This window comes from Melanostigma gelatinosum (genome assembly GCF_949748355.1).
Source record: "Melanostigma gelatinosum genome assembly, chromosome: 17".
NCBI classification, from domain to species: Eukaryota; Metazoa; Chordata; class Actinopteri; order Perciformes; family Zoarcidae; genus Melanostigma; species Melanostigma gelatinosum.
The window spans coordinates 8769329-8793832 of record NC_136650.1 but is presented as its reverse complement, the minus strand read 5'-3'; the positions used below and the strand labels follow the sequence as shown (position 1 = coordinate 8793832).

Sequence of the window (24504 nt, the reverse complement as noted above, 5' to 3'; positions counted from 1 at the left end):
TACAAAAAGCCAACAGTTCTATAAACCTTGCTAGGGCAACAGCTTTGGTCCAAGTTTACGTCCTGTCAGATTTTGCATGAACAAGCATTGCAACAGGAAATACAAATGGTGGCCATTTAAAATGTTTGTTATGTTTGAAAAGGTCTATCTTTCTGCACTGCTTTCACTTCATGCAGTTGCCGTCATGCCGTTTGTGCCTCGAGTTGCTTTCTTTCTGACCTGGCCGTCTCCTTCCATTCCGTGGCACTGCCATGTCTGAAGGAGAGCTCGTCCAGCTCAGTGAAGAGGTCGTGGGGGACGTGCTCCAGGTCATCGTCCTCTGTACCCAGGATGAACTGGACCCGCTGGGATGGTGTGTCTGCACAAAAAGGGAAAAGTTTTACGATAACAACAGTACAACTCTTCAGGGATTAGGCGTTATTAAAAAGGTAACCTGTGGAGTTTTTGACCTTTGCTCGCACATTACATGCACAGTCCTGCCAACGGTTTCACACTTTTCCACCGATCTGCAGGTGGCTGTAATGTGCCAAGAAATGCAGCATGTGCCAGCAAAGGCGGGGAAGACGAAGACTGCAGGCTAGGGAACATGGGTGTTAACAATGCATGTTCCAAAATGTTCTGCTTTGGAAATGTTTGGCGAGTGAGGAAATGTATTTTGGTCGTTAGAGCTCAAGGGGACACACAATACATTTCATGTAATGCTGAATGTAAACATAACTTTGGTCAAATTCCACAGAGTGGAAACAGGGATTATATCCGAGCATAATAAAAGGAAACGGTAGTAGGATTAAACAGAATTCTTTGGGATCACTTTTTATTAAAAGACGTGTGTGTCGTTGGCCAGCACAACTGCCCTAATGTCTTCTGAAGATGGGGAGAATACCTTTTTGGGGTAGGGTACAATAAAAACCACTAGACCGCTGTAACTGCTTTCATTATGAAAGTGTGCGAGAGAGCATAATGAAAACCTGCAAGCTTTACAGCAATTTTCTATTCATGTCTGATTAAATTAGAGGGCAGATATCGGGATATCTGGAACCAGAGAGAGAAAACGGAAATCGATGAGGCAGATTACAAAACGAAGCGTCGCAGGGAGGCAGAGATGGAACGACTGGGAACAAAAAAGGGACAGATACTTTCTTGAGGCTCGCCGGAGGAGCTGTAAGCGAGGAAACACTGGTGTATCCTCGGTGGAAGTGTTTTCCTGACCCGCGACGTATAAATCAGGTGTGACACACTGCTGGAAATAGTCTCAAACCGTGGCAGGTTTCTACAAACGTAACTGTTCCTTCTGTATTCATAAGTTGTAGTTACTTAAGACGATCAACTTTCTTCCCTTGATATTACTTTTTATCTTAAATGTAGGCTACATACAATTCCACTGCTCTAATCGGGACATAAATATGTGTTAAAAAAAAAAAAAAGGGAATTGAATTATCAGTAAATGTATAAATTGTAATGGACAGTGTTATGCTACGCATAAGATACAATGCACAGCTGATGCATCCTCAATTCCTTTGAGGAGAGAGAGAGAGACAGAGAGAGATATAGTAGTCTAGTAGTAGTAACGTCTCTGTGTACTAAAGCACACATCAATTATATTTTAACAAATATTCTCATTTTTCTAATTTAACTGGATGGATAATAAATAATACATAGAAATACATGAACAAATGTTCTTCTCATTTCAAGTAAAATAACGGCTGGATTAAAGAATAAATTACGTAACAAAATTCATTTTAGATAAATTATTTGCAGCTTTAAACTCAGTTCATTCAGGGTGAAGTGAAAAAGCCACGATATTATATTTTTCTCATCTTCTTATAAGAGAAAGTAGTGTTGGAAGAATTCACTTATAGGAGTCTGTCCAGTCAGAGTCTAATGACTCTGGTCTCTGGATATTTTGTCTTTTGGAAATCATCCTATGATTTGACTTTCACAACTCAACAGTCCTGCTCTGCTGTCTGTATCCTCGTCTCTCCCTGTGTGTCACTGTGTGTGGTACATCTCACTCAAGTCAGGAAACTTGTCAGAATACTCATATTTGATTGGCTGAGCTGCATCACGTGATGTGATTCACAACAGTGTCAGTGTTTTTCCTGCACCGCTGAACAAGCGCCGTAAATGCAGGAAAAATTCCGCTGCATAAAAAATGCCCTTCAAAATAAAATCACAAATTCTTTTTTTTTTTGTCAGGCAAAGGCCCGCGACCCACTGAAAACGGGTCCGCGACCCACCAGTTGAGAATCACTGCCCTAGATAACCCTTCAGAGTTCAAAGCATTGTTTGGGGGCGCACAAGTGTTGCAGTTGAGGTGATGCACCAATTTCTCACACAAACGCACGCACGGACCACTTAAATGCCAGTGCCTTCGATCAGTGTCAGAGGCCCGTTCACGGTGGCCTTTGATGCCGTTTACAGCCGAATGTTTTGTTCAGAGCTATTTGAAAGATGGTGAGAAACAGAAGGCTAAAGCAGAGTGGTGCTATAACCTGGGAAACTGAACAGCTTTCAGCTTTTTCTGTGGTATAAATGAAGATGTCTTAAAGCAGCCATATTGCATTAAAATTCCATGATCATGGCCATTAGAAGCAGGCAAATTACAGCTTTATAACTATTTACAAAGAACATTTGTACAGTAGACAGTTAATGTGCTGGGAAACAAATAGAAAAAGTATGCCAAATGGAAGCTAGGTCTCTCCATTGTAGATTGCTGGGGCTTTGTATATTGTCTGAGGCGAGTCCTGTGCTTGTGTGAATAAACACAGTTGAAGGCTCTAAACGTAGACATCAACTGCAAGGTAGAGTACTGACTGATAGAAACTCAGTAGAGACAGAGATTTAGAGAGAGAAATAGAGTGTGGCTTGGTAGAAAATGGGGACATTTAGGAGGAGTGTTTCCAACCATATGTGGGGGATTCCCGGCCATCCTCCTTCCCCTCCTCAAAGTCTCTCTCTTTCTTCTTCCGGTGATGTTTGTGTCCTCGGTGGCGATGCCTCTTTTTGCCGTCCCTTCCAAGAGGAACATGGACGCCTACGTACACCGCTCTGTGGCCTGGGGAGAAGGAAAGTGCACCAATAAGACACCTTTTCCTCTACACCCACTTTCACACAATTTGGACAAGGAAACAAAGCAGGAAAGCATCTTGTAAACAAAATAAAAGGTTAAATAGCACAAAACACGGAATACAGTTCGCTCTTTCAGTTACATCTTCAGTATTATGCAATCTGAATACCACTAATTAGGTGGTAAAGAGAGAAAAAAACCATTTCATGTTATTTGAAATAGAGTAGAACCACTGATGGAAAGCGTTCCGCTGTAAAACCTGAAGCCTCCCGTCTATTCCTTGGCCATCACACACACAGATGATTTAGTAGAGCTAATGAACTGACAAAGCAAGCGCTGTCAGATGATTCCCAGAGGACAGCAATCATATGAATGGAATTCAAAATGTTTTAAGCCTACAAGAACAGTGTCACTGTCCCAGTCTGCTACAACTGAAGTAAAAGACAGACGCGCTAAGATGTTAGGCCGACGACAGAGAACCCATTTCAATTTCTTTTTAGTTCTCATGACAATCGACTTGAAGGAAACCAGAGTACAACGTTGACATTTTTCACCCCTCTGCTTTCTCCCGAATGTTTACTTCCCCTCATTATTATTACTGCCACACAGAAACTGTGTTCTGAAATGCAAACGCCCTATTTCTGGCCTACATTCTCTGCAAATACTCATTTTTCACAGATGAGTCATCTCTCTTTGATTTGAGAAGGGAACCCAGAAGGAATGAAACCAGGATGCAGCACTCAAGGCACAAGTGACATACAGTACACATGAGCCGAACAGATGGAGGAGAAGCAGAGACGGAGAACGAGGGGAGGAGGAAGAGGAAGAGAGAAAGAGGAGATGAAAGAGGAGGATGGAGTGAAAATAAACAGCTTAGCCGGACAGAGAGCAGGGGGCTCCAGGGGTGTCACAAAAGGTGAGAAAGGGAGATATTATTGAATTATTGAAGAGGATATGAAGTGTGGTGGACCCACACTTCAACAAAAAAAAGCATTAATTTCCAACCCTTTATTCAAAAACAGAACTGATCTTCAGAAAGTGCACAAACGGGTTGCTCCTTGAACATCCCTGAGCTGTTAAAAGTAATAATTAAAAAACAAAAAAACAAATGGACTAACACGAAAAACATACACATGTGCACAAAAATATGTATATTTTAGTTTAAAGGGACCTGAGCTGTCAGAACAATAAATAATTTATAAAAAATACAGAAAAATACAAATCAGAAAACTTAACAGGATTTGTTTGAACGTCAGAACTTGTTCTCTGCACTACAATCACAAACTGAATCATCACCGTGGTGCTCCCGTGCCACATCATGTCGCTTTTGCATATCTTGCAACGAACACTTTTTCAATTGAAATGCTCCCACACCTTGGACGACTTAGGTCGTACTGATTTCTCTGCCGCCGCCATGTTTCAGAACAACGTTAAAGGTCTCTCCGATGGTCTTTCCTCTGTTGTAAATTGTTTGATCGCATGTTTACTTTTATTGTGAAGAGCATGAAAATGGAAGTGATTTTACTGTGAAGAGACAGGAAGTAGCATGATGCATTCTACGTGCTATGATCCGACAACAATGATAACGACAAGTGAAAACCTAACGTATATGTCGGGTGCAAGAGCGCGGTCTGTTCACTGTAACAGTTGTTAAACTGCAGTTTTCAGGAAGTAAAGTGTTCCGTTCAAAACCAGACGTGTCTTGGTCGTCATTAGAAGCTCCACTTCAACAACCTGCGCTGTGCGCTGCTCTTTTTTTTCTCAAACATCTCCGCGACTTATTGAGTGGCGTAATAATCGCGCGACAACGAATCGATAATGAAATTTGATAATCGACAATGAAAACTATTTTAACAATCGATTAGTTGTTGCAGCCCTAATTGATTTATCGTCTAATCACATAGTCGATAAAAATATATAATAATATTCAATTATATCAGACTTAAAGTGACCAGCAGCAAGTGAATGAATGCAAATACAATAAAGCATTGATTTAATAGAAGTAGAAAAGGCAACAATCGTTTCCACTTTACATGTGCAGGCTTAGGTACCCACCCGTACCATCAATCTATGACACATTCGTGACAGGAAGAATATTTCAGCTTTAAACTTACTTTCCAAATCTTCCCTTTCATAGCTTGTGAGAGTGGTGAAGCTGGATTTCCCATGGTCCACTAATGCCTCCTCATCTGGACCCTGAGAACGACAGGAGGAGAGAGAGACCATAAGAGACAGAAGGACTATAAAAAGAGAATAAGAGACACATCAGACATTTAAATCAGACCTCTCATCGCTGCAATGGAGCACAATGTTAGGAACAATGACATGAAAATACATCAAAATTAAGCTTGAGTCCAATATACTGTCATCACAAAGCAATCAAAGCTGATAGGTCGATGACAGATGTAGGATCTAAGAATATTATAATAAGAATTTACCAGCAAGCAGTGATTATTCAAAGTTTTGGCCATTTGAGTTGCAATGCCATCTGACCTGCATGTGTTACCCTGTGACATGACTTTTGCACAACATAACCAAAGTACAAACGTTAATATGATCCTGATCATAGGTCACCGTGGCTCCCTGGGTTAAGAGGGTCGTCTGGGAACCGGAAGGTCAACAGTTCAATCCCCGACTGGGACGTGTCACGTGTCGAAGTGTACCTGAGCAATACACTGAACCCCCGGCTCCCCGGGCGCCGATCAATGGCAGCCCACTGCTCCCTATATACAGGGATGGGTCAAATGCAGTAGTCAAATTTCGTGTATGTGTAAAATGTATATGGCAATAAAAATGGTTTCTTCTTCTTTCTTCGTCAGCCCTTTCAGATGGCAACGTTATCCATTTTTTGGGGGGGCTCTGATAGAAAAGGTCAAATGTCCTGAAAAACTCCTGTCATTTTCCATGTGGTCAACTGTTTTTCAGGTTTTCCAGGACATGTGGGAACTCCGTCTATCAGACTGCAGGTTTTCCATTAAGCCGAGTAGCTCGGCGGGGATTGGCTCGGTTGTGATAAGACTGGTGGGAACAACACAGCATGGAGAGAGATCCTTAAGTTTCCTTAAACAGTCCAAATATGTTAATCGCCCTGTCGGTTTTGTGGAGCGATATGAAGGCAGTGCTGATTTTTCTATTCGTGTTTTTACCTCATTTAAAATCCCTCCATAGCTGTGGGTTCATGTGTTGCAGTAAAGAAAACAAAGTGCTTTTGGTTTTTACAGTTTCCACTCCCCTTAAACATGATCATGGAGGAAAATAAAATCCAGTGTTATTGATTAGTGTGATAAATGATATGTAGTCCAGAACACAATGAGGCTACATACTCGTTACGACATACGACATACGACAAACAGGTTAGAGTCAGCAGATTGATAACAGCATAGTTTATCCAGCAGATTAACTTCTGGTGCTTTTCTTTAATAACTTGAAGTTCGGTTTAATGCAGCGAGGCATCATTGGAACTTCATGAGGGTTTGTATACGTGTTATTTTTCACAAACCAATTAGTCCGTATTGGAAAGTATATTCATTTGGTCCATGCCACAAAAGGTCGAATTTCAAGAGGCTGGCTACACTCATTAAAAAAAAAAAAAGGCCATGACCTTAGTGAAAATAATTAGCCTGATGTCATGGAAAAATCAAAAGATGGAAAGATCCAATTTGAGGAGACATAAATCTGCCAGGAGGCAAGACAGCAAAGGTGCATATTACTAATATTATTTATCAAACTATAACTACAGCAACTAGACAAACATACAATTGCTATACTTGTGACGACCCTCAACCGCAGCCTTAACCATAAGCAGTACAAGGTTAACCTCAACATTTAAGAAGACATTAGCCCAACCGTAGCTTACTTTTAACATAAATTAAACTTTGCTCAGCCTAATTCATTTGATGGAAACTTTTGCTGCTTTTTAACCGGCTCTGCGTCCCTACAGCACAAATAGTACATGTGAAAAGCCCGGCGGGGTTTTGCCAGTCGGTGAGCAGGAAGTTAGGGTGGTGCCTGGCGGCATGGAGGGAGGCTGAATGTACTGCCTGCGCTGCAGTTGAAAATCGACTAACTTTCCCTTTCATCTCTCCATCGTCATCCTCCTTATCTGACAACAGGTAAGGGAGGGTGTGTGTGTGTGTGTGTGTGTGTGTGTGTGTGTGTGTGTGAGAAACACTAAGCATGTCCACTAGTTAGAGGTCCAATCAAATGTGAAGGACTTGATTTAACTCCCTCTTGTAACTGCACACCGTTCAAATATTCGGTTTCACTGTGAACTATGTAAAAGGACAGAAGCTTCAATTCCTCTAACTTTCACTGGGGCTTTAAGTGCCAGAATATTTTTGGTGGCAACAGTCTCCAATTACTGCTGCATGTGTGGCCAATAGCGACCACACAGAGCGAATCGATAGAAGTCTGGCCAGCTGTGCTCCGTGATCAGTGTCTTTACACTCGACATGATTTATTGAGACCAGGAAGGAACCGCTTATTTTAGACACACATTCATACCGGGTCTATAAACACTACAGGGTGGCAGTGAGCCAATGGTGGGTCGGACAGCCAGGCTGATAAGATCAGCCTGTATGAGAGATGTATAGAATGTTTGTGACAGTCACGGCAGATAGTAAGGATCCTATCTTATGGTTTATTTCAGTCCAGTTTTTTGGACAGCTTATATTTTAATAACAGGATGGGACAAGTTGCAAAATACAATATAAAAATTTATTTCGGCGTATTTCAACTGAGCCTAAAGTGATAAAAAAAACATACACTTCTATGATTTGTTTTTTCAATATCCAACATTCGGTCTTCTACATAGGCGATATAACGGGATCAGAGATGCGCCGCAACAACTGCGCTGGTCTCCTGCCTTGTGTACAAACTCTTTGATGCAACACAATCCCCCAATTGGATGAACCTTTCAATTCCCTCGACCAATCGCAGAGGCACTGCTGCCAAGCAGGAGTGTGGAAACAAAAACAAGACTATGACAGCCGCATGCTGAAAAGACACGGGATACGTGGATGATATCAGGGCCTTGTTTGTGTCTTAGCCCCAACATGACCCTCAACCCCGATAGAAAGCACAGGCTCTATCTTCTGCTTTCCCTGTTTCGTGACTAGCTTCCTACTATGGATATGTCAATGACATTCAGATTTCCACACATACATTACCATAATCATTCTCCTGTTAGTACCCCACGTAGGATGAATGATGCCATCTGTGATTGTGTCTGCGTGTGCACGTGTTTCTCAGTTGCTAGTGGATTTGCATGATAATGAGCCGTGTTGCTCTCTGACGGTGCCTTCATGAGGAGCGGTAATAATTCAGGGAGGAGGGCCGAGAGAAATGAATCTCTCTCTAGTTACTGGACTTCTCCTCCCCCCCCCCCCCCACGGCACAACAACGGCGTGTAAAACTGACCAAGGGTGACTAAAACTGGACTGGTTCCTCATGGCCACACTAGTTGATGCATTTAGAAATTACATCTGTACTTGACTGAGTATTGTGTAAAAAAAATTATTTAAGGAAAAAGATTTTTTCTTTTAATAATAATTTTAAAAAAGTAAACTAAAGTAAAATAATTTAATGGAGAAACTTTTTGAACAGTTTTTGGCTACCAGCCACAGTTCTAGTTTCCCAATCTGCCAGAATCACATGTACCAATGTTCACAAGCACAGCACACAAAGCTGGTGTGAACATATTCCTGCTTCACGAGTCTTATTCTTAAGCTTCTTAAAATACCACTTCTACAAATCTGTTCATTTCACTGTAAAACCAGTTTACCTCCCGTTATCATGTACTCTATGCATGCCTGTTTAGTGGAGTGTGTGCACATGTTAACTGTCTGTTGTGCCCTCAACCCCACATTGAACATGATGCAACATGTCACATAGCTTTGTCCAAAATAAACTCCTAGTCTATCACCCACAGTCCCCGGACCTCGGAGGCAATCGGCCATTATGCCTACGAAGCACAGCTGAGGTTGGGCTACAGGGCAGTGCCAGTGGGGAGGGCAGAACAATTGCCAGCTGGGTAAGAAAAGCCACCATCCGGCGACATTAATAGATGTTGACAAAAGGCAGATGCATCTCTGGCTACGTGTACACTCCCAGACTGTGGGCCTAGCACTGCTTTCTGTCCTGTGTGGATCCAGAGGGTGTCTAGTAATGACCAATATTATACTATAGCGTTTGTTTTAAATATGCCACCAAACCTGTCTGAAACTAATGAGTGTTAAGCAGAGCTGCAGGTCACATTATCCAAGTAGATCTGGATCAATACAACAGTACACTGCACAATCAAATCCAGATACAAAGATAGCTGGAAACCAATGGAACCATGAGCTTAATCTAGAAAAATGCTGTAGCCGTAAATGTAAGCACAATGTCTCCTGGCCTGTCCACTGAGACATGTGTAGTCGTGGGATGCGCTGCTCCAACTACCACTGGCAAAACAGATGTCTAGCACGGTGGGGAATTCCGATCACAAGCCCCTCGATTGTCACCAGGGAACATCACGTCACCCCTAGTCTGAGTTCGGAAGAAGTGAAAGCATGCATGGAGTCTGGTGCGTGATAAGCCCGGCCTGGCTTTTCTCAAAACACTTGAGATAGCAATCAAAAGAGAGGTAGGCAACACCAGCAGGAGACCTGCCAAGACAACACAATCATATCATGAAGTAAAGTGTCACTCTTCATCATTTCTTATCTTTATGTTCTCCGCTGCAGCCCCCTCATGCTCTATTCTTTCTCACATGGCCATCCTGTGGGACTACCGTTATAATAAAATGATGAAGATCTAGAGAGGGGGGATTATCAGTATCACTTTTCTTTTAGTTTATTCGCAATTATCTTGCCATGTGATTCATATGCAGAATCTGTTTTTTAGAGGGTAATTGTTTTAGGCAACTAGACAAGATTTAGGTTTCTGAAGCGTGCCGGTTTCCATTTGTATACCGTGTCGTATTATGTTCCAGCCGGCTGTGGTTAAATACAGATAAACAGTCCACGTGGCGAGCAAAAGAGGTGGAATACATTGGCTGAAATGCAGAGGCAGAACCCACCGGCTATCGTCCGACGATGATTTCGCTTTATATTGGTTTAAAAATCAGCACGCAAACTGCCAGCTACATGCCGTCTCTCAACTCCGACTCATGCATCTCATGTTGCTAATTGGACTGTAAACTAAGAGCAGGGCATGGAAAAGGAAGTCTTGGCCCAGATATCTGCTGGCTGCACCAGAACCTCAGAAATATAGCCCCTTGTCTGTCATCAGATGACTGCAATTACCCTAACTTACCTGCTCCCAACTAGATCATTCAGCAAAGAACAATATGAAGGTGAGCTTGTATCATATAATGATACAAGTGGGCCAAAAATGACCCCAGTTGCTCTTAGTTTAACAGTTAAACTCCACAAAAAGTATTTTGAGCATGAAACTCTCACCGCCTACAGACTTGAAATGTTGCTGCAAAAGTTTGTAGTGTGATTTAAAAAGTAACAGTGAAGACTAGGTGATTAAAATGCTGTTTTTTGTTTTGATTAATTGTATTGCTTTGAAGTGGGTCACTGAGGAAATACTTAGGTGGCAGCATATTAAGTGGTAGCATCCCATCAAACCCCAAAACAATCTGTTTTCATGACTGCTCATCAGAGAGAAAGACTCGCTCAATACGTAATAAAGATAGAGATCCATTATGTTCTAGACGGTACAAAAGAAATTCAATAATATTAATTAAAATATATAAATGTTCTACCATCTACTTTATTGTCCATGCTGTATCCATAAAGGAAATCATAAAGGGCTGTTAAAAGCATAACTGTAATCGTATATGCCAGTATATGAGGTTAATAACAATAATAACAGCTGAGGTGGTACAATCAACGTAGGGAATTATGTAGGAGGGGGATGTATGGTTCACGTGAAGCTATGAGAGTAAACAAGGCTCACCATGTGTCCATCCAATAGCAAAGAAAACACTCCATCTGAACTTTATACGAGGATTTCCCCAAGTACACGATGAAGGTTGTGATACACTCAGGATAGGCTTGTTGGGAAATGCTGTTAATGTATGTATACAGGGGTGATTGTCATCAAGATATGAATAACGCTATGGCATTTGTGGTGTTGTATCATATCATTTTGTTTTACAATATCTTCAAATATTATTCACGTACAGCCTCAGTAATTACCTGAGTTGAATAAACATTTAATGTGTCATTTTTTTGTGGAGAAACTCAGTTTTACAGATCTGTCGATTAAATCAACTTATCCTATGTTGAGTGTTTCCGGTACTCGACTCAAACTTTTTTCGGTCAAGGACGGCCTCATTTACATAATTGTGTATTAGAGAGCAGTCTACTTCTCTCCTGCATTTGCCAGCACACTGCTGCATATCTGGGCACCTGTAGATCAGTGGGATAGCATGGCACCATTGGCAGGAATATGTGTCATGTCACACACTTGCATGCGTATCCCTGTGTGCGTGCGTGAGTATAACATGACCCACTCACAGAGAGAAGGCGCTACTAGAGTCAAAAACTCCACAAGGAAAGCATTTGGAAAATTGTGATTCATTTTTTCATTATTTTGTGTAATTTTACTGACAGAGTTGAAAGGGGCACAGTTGGCTGACTCATAACTCATGTTTTTTTAATCTTATATGTTATTGAAATTAATAAGTCCTCACAATTGAGCGGCTGGAATCAGAACATATTTGACACTGTTGACTTAAACGATGAATTGCTAAAATTCTGCCGATCGACTAATCGCGTCATCGTTGCATCTTTTACACTTAAACGTCATTTTCTTATTAATTGACAACGTGAAGGTTAACCTCTCTTCTGTTAGTGCGCTCGCGTGGGAGTGATTCTAACCACGCAGCTGCCAAACGCCTCTTCCGCCAAGCAGACAGTGAATAACACAAGCAGCCACCCAACAGGCCTGGTTCCTTGCCAGCCTTGCTTCACTGGGACCCGATCCAATCGATGGAGACTGACGTAAGAGGGGTGTTACATAGTGAGAGACCTGTCCCTCGAGATTACTGAAGATCTCTCTGTCTTACACTGCCAAAATGGACAATTGCATACTACGTATGAGAATATTGACATTTATTTACTGCCAATTAATGGTAAATTATGCAACCAATTAAATGATGTCTGAAAACAAAAAGACAAGTAGATCTATTATAGATGGCTGCTCACCAAATGATGTACATTAAATGATTAGCACAAGTAATATGTAACTTGGGGAAATCTTTTCAGGAAGGCACAAACATACATGGTGCTTAGCAGGGGCTGGATAGCGAACGTAAACACAGATAATAATTAAATAATTTGATCAGGCAGCAACATTTAACTTTCGCAGACTAGCTATTCAATTATTTACCTCCCTCGAACCAATCACCGTGTTTGGACAAGGCAACACTAACAAGGCAGAGACAGTCACAAGCTGGTGACCCGTCTCTGATGTCTCCAGAGTCAAGATGTAGTTTAATCTTGTCGTTTAAACAGCTCATTAGGCAGAAAACAAACAGATACTAGTCATAGTCTCCATTGGACGTAGTCAATACTCTCAAACATGCACAGACTTTGCAGACAAGCACAACGATGGAAACCATCCCCTCTCTCTGCCTCACACATATTTTCCTTCTGATTCCAGCGGTCCCTCCTTAAGCATTGTTCCCACTCTGGGCATAGTCATTCTGTAGTCTAGACTGAATGGAAACAAGCGTTTCTTTTAAATTCACTTCGGTCCATAAACATCATCTCTATTGACAGCATGCACCTTCTTTTGTATTCGGCTACCTTCGGCAGACCCATTTTCCACCCTCCTCTCCCTCACACTCCTCATCCCTCTCTTCCTTCCTGTTCTCCTTGTCCCGCTCTCCTTCAAGCAGCCATAACGGTCTCCGTCCTCACTTTCCTGTTCCCCAAAGGCGATTAAAGAGTAGAACGGAAACGTTTCCATTTCAAAAGACACATGAGGCAACAGCTTCTGTGCACCGACCACCTGGCCCATTCATCGGCACAGACCAGTGCACTCTACCGTGGAAGAGCACAAGAGGACGAACCGATACAAAGCACAACCATACCAATAACACTGTCATGTTCTACACTTGAACAGGATCCAGGGGCTCTGTGCATGCAAATGGAAAACCACACAGGCGGGACCAGACGTACCGTAAGCACATGCTGCCCTTCGCTCTGTTCATCCATTTAGACTAAAACATCGGCAAAGCACAGGCAGCGAGGACGTCAGCCAGTTCCTTCTTTGATGGCTATCTCTGTTGGGGAAGCTGTGTGTGAGCTGAGACGCTGTCGCACTTGTCCGTTTCCCTCTTCCGCCGCTCATCTCTTTATACAGAAAAGGGGGGGGGGGGGGGAAGAGAGAGAGAGAGAGACTTCTGAACACATGGTGCTCTGCTCTACCCTGTCAACGCGGTCTTTGCTTAGCGGCCAATCCCACCGTGCCACCATGAATATTTTATTCTCCCGGCCAAGAGCTAAAAAACGCACCCGTACACGCACATTTGGAGGACCCGCTGAGGTATTCAGGGTCGGGCGGGGACACACACACACACACACACACACACACACACACACACACACACACACACACACACACACACACACACACACACACACACACACACACACACACACACACACACACACACACACACACACACACACACACACACACACACACACACACACACACACACACACACACACACACACACACACACACACACACACACACACACACACACACACACACACACACACACACACACACACACACTGAATTGAGAAAGGCCAGATAGCTGCGTATTCATTGACTTCAAATGCGTCTTTTGACATTCACAGTCTTTATCGTGGCCTGAAGGTTGCACACATCTTTCGACAACCTGTAATTTTACAAAGAATTAGGCCTCATTTGTCAACTGTTACACGAGTAGGGCAAAAGGAACATATTCCTGAAACATAAGCAGTAACTATTCTCTAATTGAAGGAAGCGCCCTTTGGATGCCGAACAGGACCAGTCAATTCTAAGCAACCACAAAACCATAAAGGTGAAACCAAACCTAAAATTAAGAGAGCACCATGGTGCTGAGCTTGAGCAGCCAAATATGGATACGATCCGACCAGCACCACCTGGTTTATTTGCTAACGTATGGGAGCATTTCGCTTTATCTTCTTCCACCCAACTTGGAAAGGGTGAAGCGAATCACGAACTAGATTCCTACTTTTTTTGCCACGGATTTACGCCCCTACTCACTCATTGAGGATAGGAGCTATCGCGCTATGTTGCACACTTTGGAACCGAGATACAACATTCATCTGACACAGCGATGCTCTACAACCAAACCAAAGCTTAAGTCATGGAGTCACTGAGGAAAGCAGGTCGGATGGTAGTAACACGCTATGAGTGACAACAGAATATAGTGTCACAGTAACCGCACACTTTATCAAATAATCAATCAATTAATTGACGTACTGCTTGCGATCTAAACATATTCATCCCAACAGCCTTCCAATAAGTTCTGCTTCTCTTATGGTAAAGAGATTAAAGATTTCTCTGGCAAAGGGTAGCATGTGTACAGTCCAGTGTTCATGCACAGGAAAGAGGCTTTGGGACCACGGTCCCATTAGATGCAACTACCAAGAGTGACAGACCACACCTCGCAGCATGGGGTCGACACGTTTCTTAAGTTTTCCTGTAATTGGATGAACTCTCAAATCCTCTCAGTTCACATGGTTGGCAAAACCATACTACCATGCAGATTTGTACAATCCTGGGCCCTTTGATCTGCTTTTCTGTGTTTTACAATCATGAAATGACCTTTGCAGCAGTGACGGTTACTCCCAGCAGTATTCTCGAGGCTGCTCTGAATACCCCGTGGACGAGCAAAAGAATCCCAAAACTGTTTCTTTGCGTAAGAAACAAAGTACAGGACGGGACACATAGCTAGGTCACGCTCTAACTTATGTAGTGGACTTCATTGATCGTTGCCTCCAACAAGCACTTAAACGCTTGTGGTATGTTTAATCGCTCTCTGTTGTGTACGCCAATTAGCCTATAGCTGGGTACGGTGGGAATTAATTATTTCTATCGTATTATCTTAATAGTGTAGCTGAACAGTACACGGCACCAGCAGACTGGCAAAGAGGCTCATTGTATGTAATTGCCCATTCAAAACAATGTCATACAGTGAGTAAGCTGTATGAAACACTCACTAACCCCGGCAGTAAGTGCTGAGCCAATAATAGTGCAGCTCATAGAGCCTACTGTGGCTGAACTAAACCCCCTTTTTCACTAGTGGAACAGCAGGACGCACAAATCCCTTTTCACCTGAGCTTAAACTCAGTGAGAGATCACACGTCAGGGCCAGATTAGCATAGACAAAATCGTTGAAAAACAAGAATTCGAGGTGTCAGTGACAAAGCAAAAGTGTGCATTTATTAAGCAAATTATGGGGAAATCAAATGGTCAAAGCAATAAAATCACTATTGTAATCCTTCGGTTTTCTCTCAGTGTCTCGATCCTCAGCCGCTCCACGCCAACCCGTATTTCCGATGCAACCATATCGTCGATAACACTCTAGTGCGGATACGTCCAATCTTTGGCCACGAAGCACTCATAAGGTTAAACATGCAAAACACAGGCAGGCGGAGAAAGAAAGCTCATCTCCAACTCTGAGGCTAATACCGGTCACTCAAACACAAAGCTAAAGCCGTCTAAGCAGCCTTCTATAAATGCCACAAACAGCCTGCGATGATAATCGGTGACATAAAGGCAGGCGAACAACAAACGCTCAATGACATTGCATGCAGTGTGTCCCCATGGCCTATTGATATGACCCCAACACAGTTGTTCTAAATGTACAGAAGTTGAGGCCAAACTAAACAGCGAACTACTCAGTTCAGAGGAGTCCCATTGGTCAACCAGCAAGCCTGAATATAACAAGAGTTTCTGTTTGAAACCAGATTCCTGTGTGTTAAACATGCACACGCCAGCTAAATGTCACACTCAACTGCGCAACAATGGCAATTATAGGCATCAAGCAGTTGAATGTCTGTCTACAGGGCTCCATGAAGTACACAACCCCTTTTCATAGGGCAGCCGGGGGGGGGGTCAAGTTTCCTCAGAGCATGCACGTGGATGAGGCCCACACACAAACATAGTCGTGGATAACCCAACACCAGCATTGATGTCAGACAGCCAGCACGCCTTTTAAATGTAGCTCTCAAACCAGTTTCTTTTTTGGGGGGGGCTCTCTAACACTGCTGTGTGTGTTTGATGCTCATCGTTCTCTCTGTGACAGGAAAAGTCACACCAAACAGACAGGATGTGAGTCTCTACTCAGCCACAAGTTAGCACACAGAAGAGTTTGGTGGATGTGACCAACTTTAACCGAAGTGTCTGACATTGTCCAAACACAATTCCTGTTTCAGCTCCATGTCTATTTGTTTTCCTCTCTCGTTGGACGAGCACCTGGTAGTAAAATTAGCAGCGTTTCCTGACTTGGAAATGTCACACAGGAAGGCTGGTCTATTTTAGGCGCATTTGATATGCAAATGAGCCTTTTATTTCTGTAAATGTACCAGTAGATGGTATCGACCGGCTGGGACACATATGTAGTGACGGACCTGTTGAACGTGAGGGGGAAACGCTACAAAGCTGGGTACAAAACGTAACGTTAATTAACTTACACGAGCAACACCAAAGGCACGTGGTTATGTGCACGTTTTAGTTGATTAAAGCGCGTGGGCACACACTAACGTCCAAACAGGACATCTATTACCTCAACTAACGTTAATAACGTCACTTTATCAGGCTCGACTCTTGCTCGTGCACCCCGGATATTCCATTAACGTTAGCAGGTGCTATCTAAAAACAAGTGAAGATGAACTAATGAACCTAAAACTTCGGCAGAGGAACCCATTGCTGTTAAAACGTATGTTTGAATGAACGCTTTGGTTGAATTAAACGGGAGACCCGAAACACAATTTGTACCCATGCCACGTGTCAGAAGTAGAAGAAGCCGGCTAACAATAGCAGCCGGATGGTGCCTTACTGAATCTGACTCCCAAAGCATCACTAGAACACGTTACTTCTGCGGCTGCTGGACAAACAAGAGGCAAACACGGACAAAGAGCCGCACAGATGTAATGGTGGGCTAACGGGTGACTGTGTGGGGCGGGCACTTACTGTTCTCAAAAGAGGCCTCATTTGTTCCGACGGTTCGTCCATTTCACCTGCAGCTGGTCTTCTGCCTACTTGCTCTTTTATTTTTAACAGTTGATGTAACGGAAGGTCCCGGGCCGGTAAAGACTAGTGAACTGTAAGGACTGGATATGGTTTCCCTAATGACACGGTGAGGACACGCCTCTAAAATGATTGACAGATACTGATTGCCAATTCGCACGCAATACCCGGCGTTCTCAGCCAATCAAATCTAGAAACGTCATGATGTGGGCGGGAGGCTGTTTTCCGGGCTCCCGCAAAGTCTCAAGCGGTTTTTCTTCTTTTTTTTTTGTGTGTGTATTTTTTTTTTTTTTTTTTAACTCCGATAAACTTGCTGGGACGGTTCGCTTCCATGGCCATTTGAAATGTAAGTTGTACAGATTGTTGAAATAAATACAACTTATTTAGAAGTCTAGATTCCAAAGTTTCATATCTAAACTGATATGAAAATGATGCATGTCGCCGTAATAAGGTATCTTGGGTTTGACGTTTTGGGCACTATATCCTCAATGAAGACTAAGAACAATTTTGTATCACTTTTTTAATTGTATCTTACTTTAGAGCTACTTAAAGGCAAAGTAACACAAACAATGGAAAGGAATACCATTACCAACCGACAGGTCTAAGAACCAAAAGGTAGCCTTAAAGTTATTTTGATCATGTTAAAGATTTATTTACACTAGCAGTATTAACACAGTCAAATAATACCTGTATTCTCAACATTTCACAAATACACACAACTGTATGTACATAAATGCATATACAATATATCTGCAATTTATACATTCAGAAAAGAAATAACCAATATTTATATTACGTTGTTATAAGATGTTTATTATGACCTGAAGTTATTCACTTCTCAATAAAATGTCATCACAAATGTTAGATAACGGACAGACGAGAGTAATAATGTTGTAATAAGTTTGATAATGGCTAAGCATTCAAACACTGTAGATGTTTAATTCTACACAGACTTACTTTATAAAGGATTTCAATATAAGAGTTTACTGTTAATGTGCTAGCCTTTTCTGCCAAAAGATTACACGACCGCCTATGCCTGCGAATCATCCAATATTGATTTTACAGGACATTCAAATTGTTATAGGCTATTACAATGTCACATTTTACAACAAATCAGAATTTTAAAATGAAATCCTTCTTATTATCACACCCTCCTGACACATGCTTGCCATCCACCTTCCACAAAACAACCTTTGCTTCTCATGTTGTTATAATTTCTTACTGTGTAATAAGTCACTCTCACCAGCAGATGGCAATGCTGTATCAGCCATTTCTCCTGTGTAAGAAAGCAGTCGACCGCCAGACATGAACATATTTAATTCACTCTTTAGAGGCAACCCTTTCAGTTTCATTCTTTAACTTCTGGTCTTTTATGCTAAATAATTAGTCAAGTAAAACCACCTGTGAAACGACACCTACCTGACTTTTAAAGCATCAGACATTTGTTGTGATTGTGATGTGATGGATCACAAACTAAACATAAAAAATAAGAAAGTGTTTTGAGCCTCGGTGTAAAAAATATGGTTGGTTAAGTTAGAGTGGATGCACAATATGATGCTCTTAGTCTTTGCAATTACCTTCAATAACCGTATCAACTGTAGGACCACCCTCCTTACAGAGCTGTGGGATTTGGTACATAGAAAGTTAACTTCCAGTGAACACCATCAGTCAGTGGCATTATGCCAAAATCACTTTGTGATCATGTCATACATTGTATTCCAATGGAGTACAAATACCGGTAGGCGTGGGCAAACAGCAAAAGTATCTGTTCTTTCTGTTCATGGGTGTCTTCCTTTAAATAGAGGCCCGTTCCTCACCCACCCATCAACCTCCGGCATAATCACGCGGCAGCTCAGAAATAGAACTGCGAGGTGGGAGATCAAACTATCACCTCTTAATTGTACCCGAGTCTTAAAGATGCTGAGAGCCCATTAGCGCACAACGAAGAGTGCTGTGTACTGCTCCTGAAACATGCATCCGCATAATGAATCTGGGAGATGAGTCAGAAGTTAGACAAGTGGAAGAAGCACCACACTGGCATCCACCTGTGCTGGAGGACTCACGCAAAGAGATGCAGACTGCAAGGTGTGGTGATGCAGAGAGAGAAAGTTTTCTTTTCTGAACCTTCAGAAAGAAAACAAGAAAAGCAGAGTGAAGAGTGTAGTCGTACTGAACTTACCGTAGCGGAAGAAATACAACCCTTGTCTCTTAATGTAAAATGCAAACTCCAGAACTAATGGCTGCAGAACTTGTAGAACGTGCGCAAAGGTTACACAGGCATTTTTCATTTAGCTTTGAGCAGCAAGAGGCGACAGTTCGGAGAGAGTAACATGTGAGGGGCAAGCCACCAAATTAATATTGACTGTGTCATGTTTGTTCCCAGAGGCTGCAGAAATGAAGAGTCCCTCCCTCCCAGAAGGTTTAGTGGATGATGTTTTTTCTCCTGTGGCGAGGCCTTCTGATGGCGCCAGGAGAGAAAGACCAGAATGTGACATACCCAAATCTGTCGGAGCGCTCCATCAAAGTGCCAATGCATTGATTTTGACCACAGATCTATTCCACGTGGCTGCCTCTGCACGCCCTGGCCCACAACATTGCTCTCAAGACCAGGGTCCTGCTGGAGCCTTAGTGCCCCTGAAACCTGTTCAACTCCTCCGGGACACTCAGAGGAGGTGGGATGGGGGGGTGGTAGAGGCCAGTGACCAGCATGGTGTACCCAAATCGACTCTGGGATGGGTAGATGGTGGGAGGGGTAGGCTGCGGAGATGATAAATGGTGGTGGTGGTCAGTAGGGGAAAATAAAGGGGGGAGGGGGGGGGGGTCCGGCCTGTTGAGGTGCGTCCCACTGCCCTCGAGAGGGAACACGGGGGTTTGAAATCAATGTGCTGTTAAGTGCAGCTTAGCCGCGGGATACTCACTCCAACGTTATCCACGCACCAGTGAGTCCGGACCCTGCCTGCACGCCGCACACGCCGCGTGGGGGCAAAGACACACGAGGGCCCGGCCTGGCCTCCGGTTCCTCTCACCTCCGTGCTCTCTGCCAACACTCAACGCACACACCAGGGTCTCACCAGGGTCTCACTTCAGCAGACCTGCGAGCATTACACCCGCACTTAAGTCAGCCCCCCCCCTCCCCCTATTTACTGCTGATTAATCAGGTCCAAATAAAGCATTGTGTTGTGTACATCGACACCTGGGGCGAGCAAAAAGCAGAGCCTCTGTCAGCATCATTAGGACTGTGAATGCCCATGACCTCCACTTGACAACACAACGAACATGTGCTCATTACACGTAAAACAGAACATTGCATCGCGTGCCAGAGAATATCTACAGTACTGTATGTGTTGGGCTACTTTTACAATATAATATAGCACACTGGACCTGGTTCCTGGCTTTAGTGTGGGCCTGCGTGTGTCTGCAGTGTCCATCGTTTCCCTGCAGTTAAAAAGATCTGACTCGCGTCGACTAATGACATTAAACTCAAGATGTTTGAGAACGTCTTCGTAAAATAAAAAGCCATTAACTAGATGATGCGTGAATACATCACAAAACGGCAGAGTGGCCATACGAGGCTCAAACCGTCCCTGAGGAACAATTCCACAGTAATTCTAACTGGCTTGATAAGCATTTAACAGAGGTGACATTTATCAACACATCAAAAGGGGAAATGTCGTGTGAAGAGGAAACATAATCGCCACCGTCTCACTCGTGCTCGTCTGTGGGGTACTTCAAAAAAGAAAGAGGGGGGGCGTCTTAAAGAAATGTTGACCCAGACACACGTCTGCCTGTGGCTGCATTTAGCCAGTGAGAGCAGTAATAGTGTGTGACTGAAGGTGAGGAGACCGCCTCAGGCCTTCATCTGTGTTTAGATGTCAGCCCTCCTTGGGTACAATGTCTCCGTATAGCCTCCGTGGCCTTTCCTACATCAACTCTCAACGTGGTCGCCAATGGGCGGCCTGGGGGAAGGTTGGTCACACACATGAAGCAAGAAGAAGTTTTGCTGATGCGCTTTAAATCCTGCAAACCACTGGATTGCTTCTCCCAGGGCCTCACTGACACGACAGCAGAACCCAGTCAATCACTGAGATTGTAGCCAGCAATGTTAACAACGGCAGTCAATTCTTCAGGCCTCATCCCGATGCGCATGTAGCGAGTCAACATGGTCTGAATTTGCGGTAGCATGCTGTAGAGGTGTCTATTGATTACTGTACTTCTTGCATGAATGGGTTGAGAAAGACACAATTTATCGACTTGTTGTTGTTTTGGAGTTGTCCAGAGCTCCCATGAATCACCTGGAATATCCTTTGAATAAATAAGACGAGGATTGTTGAGAGAGCTGCAGTGGAGACCGAGGACGCTGTTTTGTAGTTTAGATGCAAGATGCACGTCCCTGTATGGAAGTCGTGCTGTCGCTGGGTATGAGGTTGCATTCCAGCTGGGAGGACGGCAGACATTACATATGCAGTGCCGTCATGCGTTTGACGAGCCATTCAAACAGATAGATGCACCTTGAAGCATGTACGTGTGCTTGGGTTTGGTTGCGTGTGTGTGCTGGAAAGACAAATTCCAGCAATCATGTGTTTATTATGAGTTAAACTGCAGTATTTCTAATGATTGGTGTGAAATACATATCACCCATGCAAATTCTTGTGGCAATACAAAGCACTAGAATTGTGTTGCTAGCATCCTAAACACTGCATTATTTTAAAAGCAAGGTTTTAACAACAGGATTGAGGACAATTAAGCGCTGAACAGTGTCCTGACCCTGAACGACAATTCTTTGGTTGATGCAATTCCCTCGTTTGTTTTGTCTCCTCTTTAACTTCGATTGTTGTTTCTGCAGCTTTTTGCTGTTTTGTTTTTTAAGTTTGTCATTTATGTTTGTATGTGGCGCTTGTGTGAAACCTTTATGCTGCCATCTTGGCCAGGACCCCCTTTTAAATGAGACTCAAAATCTCAATGGGATGATCCTGGCTAAATAACGGTTAAATAAGAATAAAATAAGACGACCTTATTCTGAGACTCGCGCCATTTCCACTAAACTGTAGGTCAGTTATGGGTTATAAATTAACGGCGTGTGAAATTCTAATTGTTTTCCCCCTGCCATCGTCAGGGTGTCAATCACTGTCACATCGCTGCAACTCTCTTTCGCTAGTTGTCCACTCAGAATCTTGATTCTCCACCTCACCACCACCGAGGAAGCAGAGGTCAAGGCAGCATGAAAAGGAGAAAAAAAACATCGTCAGATGCTCAGAAATACAATTTGCTGACACGCACAAGTGCAAACATTTATACTCTCTCAGCTCGAACACCCCCCCCCCCCCCAAGAGCCTTTTTCTTACAGCTTTCCTGAGAGCCCAGGGCAATCAAGCACTCTACCTTGTTAGGAGGTGTTAATTGGAGTTTGTCAGACTCCTCACTTTGTCAAGGAGTCTGACAACAGAATTAATTAGAATTCCAGTATGCAAATCAATTCAAATTGGAGTCGTTATGGGGGAGGATTCAAAGTATTTTCACTTGAAGAAAAACAGGTGTTGAGAACATGAGCCAAGTAGTCTCTGTGTGAATATTATGACTTCTCTTTTCATGACTTTGAACTCCACTAATCCACTTTTGAGAGGCGTATAAATAAAGGTGTTTGGCTGTGCGTTGCCCTTAGCTGGGTGGCCGACGGACCGTTTTTCATTTAGCCTGTTTCCATATCTTAAGTACACATGCCTTGCAATGCAGTTAAACTGCTGGGGTAAATGATAAAATGCGTGAAACCGCCATGGCAACAACAGAAGGAATGGTAGGACTGTGTGCTTTTCACCTAGCTGGGTCCGTGTTGTGAGTCATCTCAAAAACATGTACATCTCATATTTCAATCACACTTCGCTCACTTGAATTGTGAGCTGTGGCGTTACCTCGTCGCACTCATTTGTTGCTTGAAAAGGGTTGCTCAGCTCTTTTGTGCATAAACACCATGGGCTCTGAGAATTTCAAGAAAACATAACAAAAAACAAAACAAAACGATGCTTACTGACTGTGACCCTAAAACACAGAGGCTTTCACACACTATATGCCATCCCATGCCCTTATCTTCTGTTTACTATGCATAGGATTATTTGGTTTTATGACACCCGATTACAAGTCTTTGCATATGAAAATATTCTGAAAAATGATGCTACATGTGCTTTATTGTAGAAGGGAGATGGGTGATGGATTTAAGACAGCAGAAGCTTATTCAATTCTAAGTGACAAAGGAGCGTCGCTTGAAATGAATTCCCTACTCAATTACAGTTGGTCTCAAATCACTTACAGGAGAAATGTTGATTAATAATCTCAAAAATGCCTCAATTTGAATCCAAAATTGGGTACATTTTACCACTGCGCCACTCCATTTGAAAGCATGGTCTTATCCATATTTTATGATGTAGGCTTGTTGCTATGTCAACTTCTTTGCAGCAATCACAGGGGAGCCTTTATTTTAGAGGCCCGAATTCATGGCCTCTATAACAAGCCATAAAAATACAGCATAGGGTTACAGGCACTGCCACTCATTCACTGCATAACACACGCTTTTGATTTATTTTCATCAGAAAATGTATCAGATCCAATCATTTCAGTTCCAGCAGCGACTGTACATTTAGAAAATGCATGCGTAGACTTTCATCGATCGCTGATACAACGTAGAGATTATTTTAAGAGCTGCCAAAGGCCCGTCTTATTCATTCACTGTGGACATGGGACGTTAAAACATACCGAGGCAGACATGTGGACAGCTGCTTTGTGAAAAGCCGTTTTATTATCCATTTAATAACACCTCCATGAAGACAATTTGTACAAGATACATCACATTCTAAAGTGCACGAATACTGTACAACGGAAATGACTTAAATACGCAGGGGGAAGAGAAAAAAAGAAGAAAATTCACATTTGTAAAAAAAGTAAAAGTTGTAAAAATAAATGATTAAAAAGGGACATGCTTTTTCAAAAAAAAAAAAAGAATCACTATGCATGTTTTTGCTCAGGTATGTGAGAGGGGCTGGCCTGGGAAAATAACCTTGTGTAGCTTGCTTGGGGGGAGGGGGGGGGGGGACACTAAGCTTTGGCACCTTTAGAGAAAAGAGAAAACAGACATTAACAGGGAATGAAGAATTATATTTAGTTTCAATAGATACAGT

At 42.9% G+C, this 24504-nt stretch overlaps 1 protein-coding gene across 9 annotated transcripts in view; it reads right to left on the bottom strand.

The window, feature by feature from the left end:
- The window catches only part of LOC306791690 (sodium bicarbonate cotransporter 3-like), a 39486-nt gene extending 22088 nt beyond the window's left edge, over positions 1-17398 (bottom strand). For 8 of the 9 annotated variants that reach the window (XR_013772768.1, XM_079288537.1, XM_079288535.1 and 5 more), the window contains exons 1-4: positions 17282-17398; positions 5182-5263; positions 2906-3055; positions 220-358 (exon numbers count right to left, since the gene is read on the bottom strand). Coding sequence is in view for 8 of the 9 variants with exons in the window: in XM_079288537.1 (XP_079144663.1) it covers positions 220-358; positions 2906-3055; positions 5182-5263; positions 17282-17323 (413 nt within the window). In the remaining variant the exon portion in view is untranslated. Of the gene's footprint in view, positions 1-219; positions 359-2905; positions 3056-5181; positions 5264-13245; positions 13384-17281 lie in introns of those variants that run through there. The other variant, XM_079288536.1, reaches the window with a different exon arrangement.
- Between the last annotated feature and the right edge of the window lie 7106 nt (positions 17399-24504).